Genomic DNA, 18,771 nt, shown 5'->3' on the forward strand with positions numbered 1-18,771 from the left:
CTCCGCCACTTCCTCTGCAATCCACTCAGGACACGAGAAAACCATGGGGGAATCAGAACCTTCCGATGTGCACAGCAAACTGCTCAGGACCTCCAAATCTAGACACTAAAGGCCAGATCTCCAGCTGCTGCAAATCAACACGGCTCTTCAAACGGAGCTGTTCCAAAATACACCAGCTATGGACCTGGCCCAATGTTCCTTCTCCTGCCCATGTCAACCTGGGATCTGCGTCTCAACAGGAAAACCTTTTGGTGGCTCTATGGCTGATCATTCACAAGTTCCAGCTCAGGCACACATTGCATCTGTGTGTTACCTCAGTGGATTAAATTTCCTCATTTTCTTTTGCTCCATGTATTAAAATATTCTATAAAATCAAGTGACCAAAAATCTATAGCTCTAAGAATACCTGGTTATCATCTTTTTGTTTATCGCTAATCACAGTCAAACCTAAAGAAAGAAAGGCAAATAAAGAAAGAAAAAGGAAAGCAATGACTTGTGAAAGTCTGATCAGGAACTGAATTGCATGAGTGACAGAAACTGCTTTGAGAAGAGGTCTTCACAAATTGGAGGGCAGTTTGGATCTGACAGGTTCTAGCTCCTCAGGGAGCACAAGAGATTCTTTCCTCCCACCAGCAGTCAGGGAGGGAGCAATGACAGCACTGGCTCCAAACACTAGTGGGTGTGGCAGAGAACCTGAGGACATCTGACGCGGCAAAGTCATGCGCCCAGGAATAGAGCTACACGGCTTCCCAAGAAGTCCAGACCCTCCCCCAGAGAAAGGAAAGAAGCTCAGAACAGACTCTCTAGAGGAAAGAGGAGAGCTTTGGCTCAGAGTCTGAGCCAATTCTTGGGGCAAAGATGGCTGGGAAGCAGAAATCAACTTGATGTCCTGGCTCAGGCGTCTTGGGGGCAAATGTGGAGAGCTCTTGGGTTGAAGGACCAGTGGAGGCGGGCTGGAGGTCTGAGGCATGAGCAAAGATCCATGAGAGCCGGAGGCCCTGGCAGGGCCACACTGGAAAGTTCTTGCGGCCACTGGGCTCTGACTAGGAGGACTAAGGCCAGAAGGGGTGTAACAAGGGGAGGCTACACCAGGCTGCTGCAGTGGAGACATGGAGGCAAAAGGTGACCTTTCCTGGTGGCCTATCGTCCCAGTTGCAGAGCCTAATGCACTTGGTTGGATTTGGCACAGCGCTGAAAGGGAGCCTCCAGAGGCTTGTGCCAGCTGGCTTAAGCTAGAGGATGGAGAACTGGAAGAAGGAGGAGTTTGAAAGTGGTTCATTCCTCCCAAAGTTCCACTTTCCATGAATGGCTGTAACTGTCCCATCTGCGGTGGCCTGGGGATGGTGGGCTGGAATTCGTTGAGAAGATTGCTAGGTGAGTTTGACGAGAGCTGGGTGAACGAAGTAGATGAAGAGCTAGTGGTGGCCAGCTGAAAGTGGCCAAACCCACTAGGCGGAGTGTTGTTGGAAAGTGGCTGCTGCTGAGCTGTCCCTAAAGGAGATCCTGAAGTTGCCTGTTGAAACTGGTTCAATCCCGCTGATGATGTGCCACCCAAGCACTGTTGGCTTGAGCCAGGGGAAGGAGATCCAACCGAGGCCTGATGGAACTGGCCCAAGCCAGCAGAGGCTGTGAATCCTGCCAGCTGCTGAATTTGGAAGGAAGATGATGAGGGGGTTTCAGCTCCTGGAGTGTGCAGCTGGGATGGCGTGCTGGATGGAGAACCTACAGCAGAAGGACCAGCAGATGGTATAATGGACTGAAGCCTTTTCAGTTGTCTCGGTGTCTGGCTGGACGGCTGCCCCAAGGAACCCAAGACAGATACTGGAGGACGGAATATAGCCGTCGGGAGGCGTGGGTGGTGGGTCAGAGCTATTGCTACTGAAGTGGTGGCAGCTGCAGCTTGCAAGGGCGCCTGGATCAGTGGAGTCCAGATAACAGGGGTTGGTGTGGAAGCTGCAGCTGCGGCAGCCGCAGCCTGGACATTGTGAGCACAGTGCGCCATCTCTCTGTCATGCTGCACAATCTGCTGGATGATCTCGTTCTCCTGGTAGTTGAAGACACCAGAGTTGAGGTCGTGCTGGACTTTATGCAGCAGAATGGAATTTTTCTTACCTGTAGAAAAAAGGGAGTGAGGAATAATCAGTCTGATTGGTAAAAGCAAGGGGGAAACCTTTCAGTGGGTATCAATTGAAGGCCACTGCCTGCACCTCCCAGTCCATTTTAGGGCCACATTATCCCATTCTCATTTGTTCCCTCAAATGGAGGTGCCATTGCACCTTTGTGCCAGCCAATAAGCTCACATACGCTACATCCTCTAGCCAAGTAGTGTCCCATAAGATATTGCCTCATGGGACATGAGAAGTCTTGCTCACCCGGGGTTTTAAGGGACCAGGTCAGGGCAGATTGGCAAACGGCTTTTTTTGTCTGGAGGCTATTGTCTTGTGCTTCAGAATCTCAACTTTCATTTAAAACAATTACTCTGTAGTGCTGGTGGTTACAAAGAAAACACCAAACATATAAGCCGAGTGTAACTATATCAGTGATGTCTGCCTGAGTCTGCAGAAAGCCTGAAACAATAGCTCTGCCTCATTCACCTCAATGGATTCGTTTACTCTGAAGTCTAATGGCAAAACTTTTTAAATATAAACATTATTAACTATTTCACCCCTGACCCAGTACTGAGGGATGATTTTGTAAAGATCTGCTTTCAGTGGCATTTTATTTTGGTATCTCAAGTGGGTGGTTTGTGGGTGGATGTTGGGTAAGTACTCCTACTCCAACCCCCAAATTCTATTCCTGCTGCATGTTCCTCATGCTGCCACCACCCTGGATTCCTTTGAATTGTAGAATCATAAGACTGGGAGGAACCTGGAGAGGTCATCTAGTCCAGTCCCCTGCACTCATGGCAGAACTAAGTATTATCTAGACCATTCCTGACAGGCTTTCAACAAACAGCTCCTGAAGTGGCAGCTGGACCTTTCTTCTCACCTGGAGGGAATCCAAAACAGAGGCCAAGGTTTAGTGGAGTTTCCTGGCCATTGCACATTCCTGCAGTTTTCTGGAGAAGCTCAACATGTTCTCAGGATGGAACAGTACCTGATAAAACCCAGCTGCAGAAAGGCAGAAGCCATCTATGCCACACATACAACTTGGGATTTTCTTGAGTAAATTTCCTCTGGTGAATGGTAAGTTATTTTCAGCAGCAGGCCTTTTATTAACACTTTTCTAGCTAATGCTCAGCACTTCTGTAGCACCTTTCAACCTAGGGTATGACAGCGCTTGACTAATCTCAAGTGATTTTGCATCTCAGCAACTCAGTATGGTCACTATTATTTTCCCAATATTTTTTACAGCTGGGTAAACCAAGGCACGGAGAGGTGAAGTGGTTTGCCCTAGATTACACAGCATGGCAGTGACAGGACCCAAGAGCGCTGAATCCCAGTCTTCTGCGCTAATCACTGGACACCCCTCCTTCGTATCCAGTCTACATCTCACTGCACCTACTGGGATAGTGAGACATGGTGAGTCAGATCCTCAGCCTTCCTTCAGTGCAAAGCAGCCATCAAGCCTGACGAACTGTGCCCCTGAGGCATCGGGGAATCCTCCAATGGAGCAGAACTGTCAGAGAATACTCTAATCATCCCCATCTCCTGTATCTTGGTACAAGGGGCATTCCTAGCAGAAAGGGGGCATGACTGAGCATTCCTACACCCAAGCAAACCTTGGCTGCCACAAAGGGGCTGGGAGTGGCCTGGCATAAGTTAGAGTATCCCAGAGGCTGCTGTATTCTATGCTGGGACCTGGACCAGCCCCCAGCCAGCCCAAGTATTGGGGGAGTGCATAAGGTGACCTAAAGCCACTTCCACCTGGCTCAAGCATAGTGGATGATCTGAATAGAGAGAACAGAGACACTGCACAGCACACTGTGCTGGGTGCACACTACTTCTAATCATTAGTCACTGTGCATTACCCTGCAGGACTGAGGAAGAGACAGTGGAACCTCCTCCTTGCCTTGGAGGTTTTGCAAAGCTCTCCAACCATTGTTTGGGTTCACAAGAACACCCTTCCCCCATGTTCTCCATCATTTAAGCCCATGTCCATTTAGGGTAACCAGACAGCAAATGTGAAAAATCGGGATGGGGGTAGGGAGTAATAGGCACCTATATAAGAAAAAGACCCAAAATTGGGACTGTCCCTATAAAATCAGGACATCTGGTCACCTCATGTCCATTTCTCCTTTAAGGGTGACTGTGACATTTAAGTTCTCTTTAGACCCTTTCCCCCAGACTCTCAAAGAACTTTACAAATGGTAAGGAATCAAGGATGAAATCCCGGCTCCATTGAAGTCAATGTGAACTCTGTCAATGGAGCCAGGACTTCACCCTAAGCCTCGCAGTTTCCCTAGCAGGGAGGTAAGCCAAGCAAGTGCTTCTAGCTGAGAGGAAGTCTCTGTGCACTAGGGTCAGAAGAACTGTCCCTCCCCAAAGGCTCTACTGGCTCAGGTGAGAGTTCTCTGTGCAGCAGATTGCCTGCCATTATTGTTTCATTAGTGCCTGGTAAGCAGAATTCCAAACCAATCAAATTTAAGTTCCAGTTCAACTTTCAGCCTTGCAGTGTAAGCACTTTGCCCTTTCCAAGTGTTGCAAAATTCAGTGACACAAGTTTGCCTGGTCCCGAAATGTACCTGGGGCTGAGGGGAAACTTCAAGTGATTAAAGAACAGATCTGAGCCATGAGTGAGGGTGCTGTGTGGAGCCCTGTCACCAGATCACAGCACCATAGGTGCCGACTTCTACTCCCACCAGTGGGTGCTCGACCCCCCTTCTGTCCCCAGCCCTACCCCCATTCCAACTCCTTCCCCAAATCCCTGCCCCGGCACTGGCCCCGCCTCTTCCCTACCTCCTCCCCTGAGAGCCATGTTCCTGCTCCTCCTCCCCACCCCCGGAGTGGTCAAACAGCTGTTTGGTGGGGGCCGGGCGGGAAGCACTGGGAGGTAGGCAGAGAAGCAGGGATGTGGTGTGCTCAGTGGGGGAGGAGAGGAGGGAGTGAGAGTAGCTTGGTTGCTGATGGGTGCAGAGCACGCACTAATTTTTCCCCATGGGTGCTCCAGCCCCGGAACAACCATGGAGTCGGTGCCTATGCACGATACCTTCTCCATAGAAGAGAACGCCTGATGCATCAGAATTTAGTTGTATCCTCAAAGCCTAATGAAAACGAACTATTCTGTTACAGCATTACTGCATGAGGAGTTGCTGCTCATAGGAGTTTGTATCATATCCTTAACAAACTGGCTTCAATTAAATCCACCACTTGAGTTTTCAAGGGCAGTCCACACTCCCAGCTGATGCCATCCTGAAGATATTAGAGTAGCTGCCTGTGGGGCTCCCTTTAGCTTTTGTTTCTTGGTTCTGGTAGGATTTGGAGGACTCAGGTTAGTCAGTAGTAACCTGCGTGCAGCACTCAGGAGTGCGCGTGTGCATGGCAGCTTGTCTTGAGGCTGGGGTTCAAGGTGATCATTCAATGGCATCCCAAGGTGCCAGCCAGTTTGGATTAAATCAAAAGCAATATTAACCTTCCTCCCAAACAAAAGTTTCCTCAAGCTCCACACCATTTTGTTAACTTTCTCATTCTGTTTCAGTGCCCCAGGTTCCTGCCTGCACTTTCAGCTCCCATCCAAAATCAGGACCGACAAACACCCTTCCTCCCTGAGGGTTTGCAGAATTTGAATTAGACACAGGCACAGTATGGCAGATTGGATCTGTAAACACCTTCCATTCTGAACTCTGGCACCACAGCTGCCTCGCATCTTCAGAATTGAAGAATGTCGGCATAATTAATGCCAGTCAACAAAGTTTATGGAAAATAGGGCTTGTCAGATAAACTTATCATCATCCTTTGTTGAGATCATTATTCCAGATTAACTTTCACATGTAGACAAAGTTCAAGGATTTGACTTAGTCCCACATAACACGCTGATACAAATATTTAGCACTATACAAAATCAATGCAACTGGTTAACCAACAGACTGCAAAAAGTAATTGTAAGTGGGGAATTGTCACCCAGTGGGCATGCTTCTAGTGGGATCCTGTAGGGAATCTGTTCTCAGCCCTAGGCTATTCATTACCTTTATCAATGATTGGACAGAAAATATAAAATCACTGCAGGTAAAATTTGCAGAGGACACAAAAATTGGTGGAGTGGTAAATAATGATGAGGACATACCATTAATACAGGCCAACCTGGATCTCTTGGTAAGGTGAGCCAACATGCAGTTTAACACAGCCAAATGCAAGGTCATACATCGAGGAACAAAGAACATAGGTCACCCCTATAAACCGGGGGACTGTATCCTGGAAAGCAGTGAGTGAAAACGAGTTAGGGGTCACAGTAAGTAACCATCTAAACACGAACTCTCAGGGCAATGCTGTAGCTAAGAGGAAGAATGGGATCCTTGGATGCACAACCAGGAGCAGGGAGCTGGTATTATCTCTGGCCATGGCACTGGTGAGACCATTACTGGAGACTGTGCCCCATTTTGGTGTTCATACTTCAAAAAGGATGTTGAAAAGCTGAAAGAGTGCAGAAAAGAACTACAAGAACGAGTCAAGATCTGGAAAAGCTGCCATAGAACAAGAGTGACTGCTACCCGTATCACCACGACAGACAAGCCCTGATTCTCCCTGCAGCTCATGTAGCTATTTACACCAGTGCAAAATAGCTGTGAAAAGGTACAATTTGGCTTTGGGGGTGTTTTGCGCTGGTGTAAATAGCTATATGAGTTGCAGGCAGTGGAGAATCAGACCCTGTATGCATCCACCATCATTCAAATTTATGCAGGACAAGAGTGTGGCCACTTCTGGGATGCAATGGGACAGCTCTTCAGCAGTGCACAGCAAAACACAACACAACAGTTCTGGTGAGGATGTAAACAAGAACCTACCCAATTGAAATTGCAGGGTAGGAAACAACATGGAATTACTCAAGCAAGAATGTGGCTAACACGCTAAGGATCAAAAGGGTATGTCTGAGAGGGCAACACCTCAGGTTTGCAATAATGAGTCTTCTGGAGTCACAGGTGCAAATTCCAGCCAGGGGCACAAAGAGCTCTCCCACACAGTTGCAAGGCCAGGGTGTGGAGAGGGAGATATGGGGTGGGGGAGTGCCTTCAAGGAGACAATCAAACTCCAACCCTGTGGCTGAAAGTTAGTAGCTCTGTGGATATTGTATAGTGGGTTTCTTTATCAAGAAACTGGGCTGAGGAAGCCTAGAAGTGAGAAGAGATGGAAGGAGGAGAAGAAGCTGGTGTGATTACTGCAGCCTCCCCAAGAGTGCTAGACCAGCATCTGCTTTGTGATTCCATCGTCACAGCAAACGCCTTGCCTCACTCCTTCATCCTGTGTCAACCCCACTTGGTTTCCAGTTTGCTCTTCTGGGCTTGAGCCTCCTCTGACCTCAGAGACACCTGCCCTCACTCCACAGCAGAACGCTTGGATGTTAAGGATTGTTGCCCAGGTAGACTGAGAGGCAGGAGAAGGCCCTAACTGTTCAATGCCTGCACTCTGTGACAACAGTATAGCAAGAGCTCCTACTTTGCAGTACATTCAATACATCCTTACTCTCTGTGAGCCGAGGCCCCCCTGTAGTCACACCCTACACACTACTGCAATAATACTGGTATATAATATGCCGTGGGAGGTATCACATGAAAGCTAATAACATGCTAGTTATTAATATCATTGTAAAATGCATGTGTTCACCTTATATGTGAAGTTATGAATTCCCTCTGTATAATGTTACTAGAACATAGTTTAAGTCAAAGACAGTCTAACTTAGGTAAAGGTGATAGAGGGGTCTGCCCCAGACAAAGGAAGGGAGGTTTACCTCAAATTTACATATTAGCTGTAAACAAAGCTGCTATCAGCTATCAAAGCTGCTAAACCAGTGGGCCTTATTGTGAGGTGGAACACAAGAGATAGAGAATTAACATGGCTCTGCACCCCAGAAAGACAGAGGAGACTGAGTTCCCAGGAGGCCTTCCTGACATGTAACACAAAGACATTCCTTTGGGGAGACAAGGAAGAGAGAGAGACGCCATCTCAATCTTTCACCACAAAGAAACTGAGCGCTTTCATGTCTGTGATACCTCCTGGCCAGACTGGAAAGGAGACAGGGTGAGAGAAACCATCTTGCACAAAGACCGTATCTTGCTAGATTAAGTTTCAGATTTTAGATACGTATTTTCACTTTTATTTGCTTGTAGCCAGCTCTACCTTTATCTTTTACTTGGTGTCTCTTACCCCATGCTCTTTTGTTAATAAACTCGTTTTACTTTTACCATAAACCAGTTCAGGGTGGTGTTTGAAGAGAACAGTGTATTTACCCCAGTTCAGTTAATAAGCTGTGATATACTGACTCTTTAACAGAGCAGTGAACTTAATATCTTCTGCGACTGCACCATGATATGGGGCTGTGCACTGCAGAGAAACATCCCTGGGGCACTAAGATGCTGGAGTTCACTGATTGTACCTACTAAGTGAAGTCTGGGCCGGAAGAGCCTTGAGGAGTTGGCTGGGGTGGGGAGGCAGACAGACTGGTGTGGCAGGGAGCTGGCACACAATTTAGTCACCAGCAAAACTCACTCCTGTTGAGGCAGAGAGGTAACATACTGGCATGCAGCTCTGGGCACCCCAGCAACGTTATACCCTCACACACCTTTCCACTGACCCATCTCTCCTCTGACCATGTGTGCGGCTCATTGGCTGTTTCCAGTGGGGCAGCCCCATGCAGCGTCAGACCATAATAGGTACAGGGTGATGCCCTAGTTGAGGAAAGATGGTTTCCTGACAGTTTAACTAAAGCCATGAGTGAAACACAAGCCAAAGCTGGAGCAAGGCAGGAGAGAGGAGTTTCCTAGGGAGATGTGTCTGCAATGACTTTTTTCTTCCTTCTTTCTTTATTAAACTGCTCTGACTACAGATCAGTTTCTTTGCTCTGGATTTACTGTCATTTCACCTGCCTTGAAATGAGATCTGCAAACATAGTGATGAAAGGCTGATAAATTTGGCTTCTTTAAGTAGCTCTGTGTAATCCGAACTGTAATGCTATTCTGTACCACAGTTTTGTTCAGTGAACCACACTAGGATGCTTGGACAGAATAATCTATTGTCCTCTCATTTCAGCGCTGGAAGCACAAAGCCTGTGTGATGTCAAGTCTTTATCCTTCTAGACCGTCTGTCCATCCGACACTATGGTGATGAGCATGGTATAAGAACTGATATAATATATATAATACACACTTGTTCCAGTTTGACTTCTAAACCTGAATATGCAGAACTTCATAGCAGCAGCAGTAATCAAACTCAGATCCTCCTTCTCCAAAAAGCACAGCCTCCGGCCACTTGAGTAGAGGAGACTCTTCACTAGGTGTGAGTAATACAGGATCTCTGATACATAGTTGAGCAGTTCTGATACCATCCAGTAGAGGACAGTGGTGCACAAAGATACATGAGCCAGTTTATTAAAGTTGCATCAGCAAAGATATGGACACACCAGTGGTGCATCATAATTAGATTGCACAAGCTCTTTAGAGCATACACTGTGTTGGTGTTCTGTACAGCACCTAGCACAAGGGGATCCTGGTCCAGAACTGTGGGTCCTAAGGCAGCATTTCTCAGATACGGCCACCATAGCCTCATGAGGCCACCAGGGGCTTTTCTTGTGGCCACGGCCTCCTGGGCAGTGATGGGGGGGGGGAGGGCAAAGCAGCAGCCCCTTCCCAGGGACCACCAGCAGTAGTTGAGCCCTGCCTTCCTCTGGAGAGACACAAGCTGGAGGAGCAGGCAGCCAGTGAGTTCCCCATCTTCCCAGGGCCAGTGGGGTCAGGCATCAGCCCTTGGGTGGCAGGCTCCAGCCACAGGGTTTCGGGCTCTGTCCCTAGGCCCTATCCCCTGGACGTGGGGCTTCGGGCTCCATTCCCTGGCTAGGTGGTGATGTGCTCTGGCCCAAGCTCACCCCCATCAGTCCTGCCTCCTTGCTGCCTCCTCCAGTGTCCCGTCACCTGTGGCCTCTGCTGCCTCTGTATCACTTTTCACAGCATGCTTAGTAACTAGCAAATCTTTAAAAAAAAAATAAAAAAAAGAGCAAAAGAAACAATAAGAAAAAAGACAAGAATGTTCAAGGCACTGTGGCAAACTCAGGACAATTAGCTACCAGGAGAGGGGTAGTAATTAATCACAAAGGGGTTAAAAGGCCTCTCCCTATCCATTGAGGGGATATAGCCATGGAGAAATAAGGTTCAGCTGGAACAGGGGTTACCAGGGAACTAATTAGCTTCAGCTGGCCCCAATTGCTGGGGACCTTCTTAAACCCGCCCTGGCAGGGAAGCAGGGGGTGGAGTGAGAGAAGTAGAGTAGCTGCCAGTGAGTAGGTGCAGCAGGACTCTCAAACTCTTCCTGCAAGGAAGATATGCTCTCCTTCTGGGGAGAGTGCAAACAGAGCAAGAGACTGACTAAGAAAGGATCAGCCAGACCCTGCGCGACCGGGAAGGACTTTTGCTTTGCCCAAGCCTGTGGCTCCAAGGCAACAAGGGACTGAGCCAGCAGAGGAGAAGCAGGTACTTTGCTACACGTGGTGTCAGGGGTGGGAGGGTCTAGTGAGTGAGGCTCTGTGGCAAGCCATCTCAGGGCAATGTAAAATTACAAAAAAAAAAATAAAAAAAAATGGAGGACTTAGTGAAGGCGTTGATACAGGCCACTGCGGCTCAACAAGAGGCTACCAGAGTACAGGTGGAGGCCCAGCAAGAGTCAGTATGTGTCCAACAGGAGACGAACCAGCTGTTGATGAGCCAGGCGGCCCAAGATCGAGCCACTCTGAATGAAGTAGTGTACCAGTTGAAAGCCCTGACCACGCTGACGCATGGGGCCCAGGGGACCCAGCTGCTACGGGCGAGCGACTATTTACAGAAAATGACAACAGATGATGATATAGAGGCATATCTCCTTGCATTCGAGAGGACGGCACTGCGGAAGGCCTGGCCCCAACACCAGTGGGCAGGTCTCCTGGCTCCATTCCTGTGTGGGGAGGCCCAGAAAGCCTACTTTGATATGACCACAGAAGCAGTTATGGATTACCCTCGGCTGAAGGCGGAAATCCTGGCGAGGGCAGGCATGATGCCAGCCATAAGGGCCCAGCGCTTCCACGAGTGGAAGTACCAAGATGACAAAGCACCGAGGTCCCAGCTATTTGACTTGATACACCTCGCTCGGAAGTGGCTTTGCTCCGAGACCCATGGGCCAGAAAAGGTAGCGGAAATCCTGGTATTGGACAGGTACATGAGAGGGTTGCCGCCGGACATATGGGGGTGGGTCCGCCAGAATGATCCCTCCTCTTATGATGAATTAGTTGCTCTCGTGGAGAGACACTGAGCAGCCCAAGAACTTTCTCGGACCACTGGGGAAGGAAGGCGCCAGAATTGGAGACCAGCCTCTGCGCCGAGGCCCTGGTTTGCCCTAGCTCCAGGCCGGAAAATGGAGGGGAGGCAGGAGGCGGAAGAGCAGCCGGCAGTCCCTGTGAGACTGGAGGACTGGGGGAGAAAGACTCGGGGGATAAATCCCAGCAGCCCGAGGGGGAGACGGAGGTGGACCCCCCCGAATTGGGAAAAATAGGGACTGCACGCGGGAATTTTGGTCAGGATCAGGCCAATGATCCCATATACCACAACATTCTTAAGGAAGTAGTCGAGGTAAATGGGGTCCCAGTGGAGGGGAGAGCTAAGGGCCCAGGGCCATATTACATGATCAAAAAAGATCTGCTATATAGAGTAGTCCGCGTCCAAGAGCAAGTCATAGAACAACTCTTGGTCCCCTGGAAGCATCAGAGAGCGGTAATGGATCTGGCCCACAGTCATCTGTTTGGGGCCCATCTAGGGATGGATAAGACCCTTGATCGGATTCTTTGGCCTGGTATTTATGTGGCCGTCCGGCGATATTGTACCTCCTGTCTGGAATGCCAAATACATGGGCCCCAACCACACTTAAGGGCCCCTCTGGTACCTCTGCCAATTATCGAGGTTCCATTTGAGCGAATAGCTATGGACATAGTGGGGCCACTGGAGAAGTCAGCTCAGGGCCATCAGTACATCCTTGTAGTACTAGATTATGCCACCCGATATCCCGAGGCCATTCCCCTACAGAATACCATGTCCAAGACCATAGCCAAAGAATTAGTCCAGATTTTTTCCAGAGTAGGGATACCTAAGGAGATCCTGACGGACCAAGGGACTCCCTTTGTTTCTAAGCTGATGAAGGACTTGTGTACCATGCTCCACATACAGACCCTTAGAACATCGGTCTACCATCCCCAGACCAATGGCCTCGTTGAATGTTTTAATAGGACATTGAAAAACATGTTATGGAAGGTGATTAGTTGTGATGGAAAAGACTGGGATGCCCTGCTGCCTTATGTACTGTTTGCTGTATGGGAAGTTCCTCAGGCTTCCACTGGATTCTCCCCCTTCGAGCTGTTATATGGTCGACACCCCAGGGGCATACTAGACCTGGCTAAAGAAGACTGGGAGGAACAGCCGAACCCCCGGAGAAACGTTGTGGAACATGTGCTGCAGATGAAAGACCGAATAGCCCGAGTCACCCCCCTTGTGCGCGAACACATGGAGAAGGCCCAAGGAGCACAACGGACATACTACAATCGTCAAGCAATGACCCAGAAGTTCCAGGTGGGGGACTGGGTGATGGTGCTCATACCCACAGCGGAGAGCAAGCTCCTGGCCAGATGGCAGGGGCCATATGAGGTAATAGAAGCTGTAGGAGAAGTCGACTATAAGGTCCGGCAGCCAGGTTGCCGGAAGCTGGAGCAGATCTACCATATAAATCTGCTGAAACCTTGGCAGGATAGAGAAGCTCCGGTAGTTGCACTGGGGGCACCATCCCCTAAAGGCAATCAGCCCAACCTGGTGAGAATATCCCCAGAGCTGACTCCAGAACAACAATCAGAAGTGATCAGCCTGATCAAACGCAACCAAGATGTGTTCTCTGAAAAGCCAGGCATGACTACTGAGGTTCACCATCACATCTTCACAGAGCCTGGAGTGAAAGTGAACGTCAAGCCATACTAGATCCCGGAGGCCAAGAGAGAGGAGATTAGGAAAGAGGTCAGGAAGATGCTGGCCTTAGGAGTCATTGAAGAATCTCATAGTCAATGGTCCAGTCCCGTGGTTTTAGTGCCTAAGCCAGACAGCAGTATGAGGCTCTGCAATGACTTCCGCAAGCTGAACAAGGTGTCCCAATTTGACGCATACCCTATACCCAGGATAGATGAGCTGACTGACAGACTGGGAAAGGCGCGATTTATGTCTACCCTTGATCTTACTAAGGGCTATCGACAGATCCCCCTGGCTAAGGTCGACAAGAAGAAGACGGCCTTTGCAACTCCAGAAGGACTATATCAGTACACTGTTCTCCCCTTTGGGTTGCATGGGGCCCCCGCTACCTTCCAACGGCTAATGGACAAACTTTTACGATCCCATGGGAAGTATGTGGCTGCCTATCTTGATGACGTCATTGTATATAGCCCTGACTGGAAGACACACCTAGAGAAGGTAGAAGCAGTCCTAGACACCATGAGAAAGGGAGAACTGACTGCAAATCCCTCCAAATGTTTGATCGGTTTAGCTGAGGCCAAGTACCTTGGGTATATAGTGGGGAGGGGCATGGTGAAGCCCCAGCTCAACAAGTTAGAAGCTATACAGAAGTGGCCCCGACCACTCTGGAATAAACAGGTCAGAGCATTCCTGGGACTAGTTGGGTACTATAGACGGTTCATTCCCCACTTCGCCACCAGGGCATGCCCGTTAAGGGACCTGACCAGAGCTCAGGGCCCAGACATAGTAAAATGGTCTGCTGCGTCCGAAGCCGCTTTTGCAGATCTGAGGACGGCCCTCTGCACAGACCCCGTACTAGTCACCCTAGACTGGGGGAAGGAGTTTATCCTGCAAATGGACGCCTCTGAAGTAGGGCTGGGGGCGGTGATTTCACAAATGGTTGGAGATGAAGACCCCTCTTCCTCAGTAGTAAGCTCCTACCTAGGGAACGGAAATACGCCATAGTGGAGAAGGAATGCCTGGCAGTAAAATGGGCCATAGAAAGCCTCCACTACTATCTACTTGGACGGAGGTTTACCCTGGTGACGGACCATGCCCCTTTGCAATGGATGCACCAAAACAAGGACAGAAATGTGAGAGTCACAAGATGGTTTCTGTCGCTTCAACCCTTCCACTTCACAGTACGACATAGGTCTGGAACCCAACATGGCAATGTGGATGGCCTGTTGAGGGTGCACTGCTTTCCGACCCAAGCTGCCCAACCCCGTAGTGTTGAGTGGGGGGGCAGGATATCTGGCAAACTCAGGACAATTAGCTACCAGGAGAGGGGTAGTAATTAGTCACTGAGGGGTTAAAAGGCCTCTCCCTATTCATTGAGAGGAGACAGCCATGGAGAAATAAGGTTCAGCTGGAACAAGGGTTACCAAGGAACTAATTAGCTTCAGCTGGCCCCAATTGCTGGGGACTTTTTTAAACCCTCCCTGGCAGGGAAGCAGGGGGCAGAGTGAGAGAAGTAGAGTAGCTGCCAGCGAGTAGGTGCAGCAGCACTCTCAAACTCTTCCTGCAAGGAAGATTGCACTCTCCCCAGAAGGAGAGAAAAACAAAGCAAGGGACTGACTAAAAAAGGATCAGCCAGACCCTGCGCAACCAGGAAGGACTTTTGCTTTGCCCAAGCCTGTGGCTCCAAGGCAACAAGGGACTGAGCCAGCAGAGGAGAAGCAGGTACTTTGCTGCAGCACCTTATTTGTGTTTCTATTCTCTTTAGGTCCAATAAAGAATAGAGACAACTGTAAACTTTTTTTATTATTGAGTCTGAGAAAAAAAACCCATACATAGATTACAATGATTTGGACATGTAGATGTGCATATTTATTTGTTTTTCCTAAAGTTAATTAAGTATTTTAAGAAAAATTGTCAGAGCAGCCACCAGCAAGAGTTGGTGGCTGCATTCTGTTGTGAGAACCCCACAATACAAATAATAAATAATTGTAGTAAATACTATGAGTTCCACAAAAAACATTTTCTCATCAACACAGTGATGGTCTGAAAATGAAAATGCTATTTAGAACCTAGAGGACGTGCCCAATGCAGTCATAAGAGCTCTGAAGTTTAGTGATGCTTCTGAAATTCTGGAGCTTAACTAATAGACAGTTCTCTCTTAATAAAGAATTGAAAAGTCACACACTTCACCTGACTGTAGATAACACACAAAGGATCCCAGGGAAAAGGGCCATGTGGTTTAATGAAAAGAATCAGCTCTCAACGGTAGTTCTATCAAATCATCAAAATGAGCTTTCTGCTTTTTAAAATTCTGCACAGACCCTGGAGAGATTGGTTGCAATGCTATGTTCATTCTAGCTCTCTCCTTCCAGTTCAGTCGGAGGCCAGTGGCTGTAGTTTAAGAATTTGGGTCAGTGAATTGCTTTTTGAATCTACATTCATTTTCAACATTCTCACTTTATTCTGATGGCTTCTGCATAGCTACGTAGCTCCTGGGAGGCTCAGGTACATTCTGTGTCTTTATTATGAAGACTGAACAGTAAACACACCAGGTCAGATCCTTGGCTAGAGCAAGGAGTTTACAACACAGCTCAAGAGTGAAAGTGGCCTTTGCAATCCTCTGATCCTGGGCTATTGTGCACTGGGCTGCTCTCCTGTTCTAACTTAGCTGGCTGCCAGTGGCTCTAATGGGCCAATATTGCAGCTGGTGATGGCTGGTGGAGCAAAGAAGCCCTGGATATGGCCCCTACACTGTCAGCATGTTACCTGCACTAGCACTTTGCGCTGCTCAGACCATGGGGCTACACTGCTAGTGTTAGCATACTAGCTTGATCAGAGCCATGTGGGTCTGTATGCTGATGCTGCAAATGACACCTTCAGCTCTGGTGTAACATACCTATAATTACATCAGCACAAACCCCGTGTCTAGAGCAGGCCCTCAAATCAATTTCTTTTCTTGTCCAAAATCTTGTTAGTTGTCTCTTGATGTGAGTCTGTCATTTTCCTTGCATAGGAAAAGAAGACTAACACATTGGCTAAAATCAGAATTGGTCAAATTGTACTTGTTGAATAATTTATTTGAGGAAGTTCATTAATCATATTTAAATAAATCACATGATGAATATTTCTCCCCTCCAGCCTCAGGGCTGGCCTTACCATGAGGCAAACTGAGGTGATCGCCTCAGGTGCCAGACTGAGGAGAGCAGGAAGGGCACCACTAGGACCCAGAGTGTAGAAAATTGTGTCTGCTGCTGGTGCTATGTATTCTCTCTGCTCTAGATGCACAGAGATGGTGGAGTGCTGTGCTGGAGGAAGGAGGGCACAAGACACACAACAGGCAGGCAGGAGAAAAGGTGAGAGGGAATAACAGAAAGCAGCAGGAGCTGCAGGGAGAGAGGAGGAGGAGGAGACTCTTATGTACCTCTCTAGCACCCCCAGGAGCCTGGACTGATTAACACCAGCTTCTCAGGAAGCTTCCTTGAACCCACTTGAGGAGAACAGGCAGTCAACCGAAGTAGTAGGAGCCAGTTAGGCCCTTAAGATGCTGATATCTTCCCTCACTCAGGCCCTCCAGCCTGCTTATTTGTCCCCTTCAATTGAGTGTTGAGAACCACTATAGGTTGCACAGAACAGGAGTCATGAGTGAAAGAAGAAAACGCCCTCTGGGGCAGCATTCAGAAAAAAGAAAGAAACAAAGGAAGCTTCTCTGTCTAAGCAGCAGGGAGCTCTCCTAGAAACATAGACACAAATGTTCGCTGTGAGCCTTCTTGGCCCCAATGAGGATGTGAGTGGTGAGGAGATGCCTGGTCTTCCAGTTAGTCAGAGTGCAGGACCTGGCAGCTACTGCAGATCCATATCTCCATCTCAAATGGATGTAACCATGCACATTCCTAAAGAAAGTGTAGATCAGAGTGTGGGGAGATGCAAGAAAATGGCTGCTGCTAAGTCTAATATGATCCAGGACTGTGGACCACTTGAGCAGTAGCCTTAGGGACTTCCTTGTACTGCATGGGCACAGCAAGTGATAAACTAAACTTCATGTTCCCCAAAGACAATGAAAATAGAAGTTTCCATCCAACACGTTACTAGCATGAAATACTCAATGGTGACAAAGTGGAAAGGCCATGGCTTATGTACTCAAAAACCCAGAATGCTGCATACTGTCTTTGTTGCAAACTCTTCCAGTCTAATGTTCCAGCCACATTAGGTTCTACAGGAACAAAGGACTGGAAAAATCTGGCATGCCATGAGAAGGCAGCAAATCACCAGAGAGCATTCCATAGGTGGAAAGAGCTGGAGATGAGGCTAAGGTTAAAGGCCACCATAGATGATCAGCATCAAGAGAAGATTGTAACAGAGTGTCTTTACTGGTAAAATGTTCTGAAAAGGCTCATTGCCATTGTGAGAATGCTTGCTACCCAAAACCTAGCACTGCGTGGCACTTCAGATCAGCTGTATGTGTAAGACAATGGAAACATCCTTAAAATTGTGGAGCTGATGGCTGAGTTTGACGCTTTACTCCAGGAGCACCTAAGAAGAGAGTTACCACCCAAGAAATGTACACATACCACTACCTTGGAAAAACAATTCAAAATGAGATGATACAGTTACTGGCAACAAAAGTCAAATAGAAGATTGTAGCAGATCTGAAGTCAGCAAGCTATTACTCTGTTATTCTAGACTGCACACCTGACATCAACCATAGGGAACAAATGACTTTAATGGTGCATTTTGTATCAACAATAGAACTTAGTGAAAATGTCCCTGCAATGATGATGTCAGAGCATTTTTTAGCATTTATTGACATTGATGATACTACTGGAGCTGGTATGACAAACTTGCTTCTTAAAAAGCTGGAAGATACGGGAATTACAAAAGCTGACATGAGAAGTCAGGGCTATGATAATGGTGCCAAAATGAGAGGAAAGAACAGAGGAGTGCAGACACGGATCCAAGAGTTAAACCCTTGAGCTTTTTTTGTCCCATGCAGGTCTCATTCATTTCAGCAGGATCAACTCCAAAGGCTGTTCTGGAATATATGCTCACAAATAAGATGACCACCCTCTTTCCCAATGCTTTTGTTGCTCTGCGCATACTTCTAACACTTCCTGTAACAGTTGCCAGTGGAGAATGCAACTTCTGCAAGCTGAAGTTGTTAAAAACACATCTACTCTCCACAATGACACAGGAGAGGCTGGTCGGCCTTGCAATTATCTCAACAGAGCATGAGCTGGCCCAGACTGTGGACCTTCAGCAGGAAGCAGTTCAAATCTTTGCAACCAAGAAGGCACGGAAAGCACCACTTTGATTATTCAAACAAATAAAAATGCTAGTGTTTACTATGCAGACAAGGGAAGTTACATTTGCTCTTCAGGAGTTTGAAAGTTAAGTGTTACTTAAAATTTTTGAACATGGCATTTTAAGCTGTTAGTTCTTTATTGGGGTAGGTAGCAGAGCAGTACCATGAGAGGAGTAGAACAGGAAGAAGGCAGAATTGAGACCTTTCAAAGTTTTGGCCCAAGCAAGGGGGTATGGGGACATCATTTGAGCTCCCCGCCTCAGGTGCCAAAATGTTGTGGGCTGGCCCTGCCCAGACATCCGAGGGCCAGACATCCACTTGCCTTCAGCATTAGGATGCCACAGAGAGGCAGCATTGT

At 48.1% G+C, this 18,771-nt stretch overlaps 1 protein-coding gene across 1 annotated transcript in view; it reads right to left on the minus strand.

Annotated features, from left to right (window-relative positions):
- Window positions 1-209: 209 nt before the first annotated feature.
- The window catches only part of HCN4 (hyperpolarization activated cyclic nucleotide gated potassium channel 4), a 161,108-nt gene continuing 142,546 nt past the window's right edge, over window positions 210-18,771 (minus strand). Inside the window, exon 8 of the mRNA XM_032789147.2 lies at window positions 210-2,112. Within this exon, the coding sequence (XP_032645038.1) occupies window positions 557-2,112 (1,556 nt within the window). The 3' untranslated portion in view covers window positions 210-556. The remainder of the gene's footprint in view (window positions 2,113-18,771) is intronic.

This window comes from Chelonoidis abingdonii, chromosome 9 (genome assembly GCF_003597395.2).
Source record: "Chelonoidis abingdonii isolate Lonesome George chromosome 9, CheloAbing_2.0, whole genome shotgun sequence".
Taxonomy (NCBI): domain Eukaryota; kingdom Metazoa; phylum Chordata; order Testudines; family Testudinidae; genus Chelonoidis; species Chelonoidis abingdonii.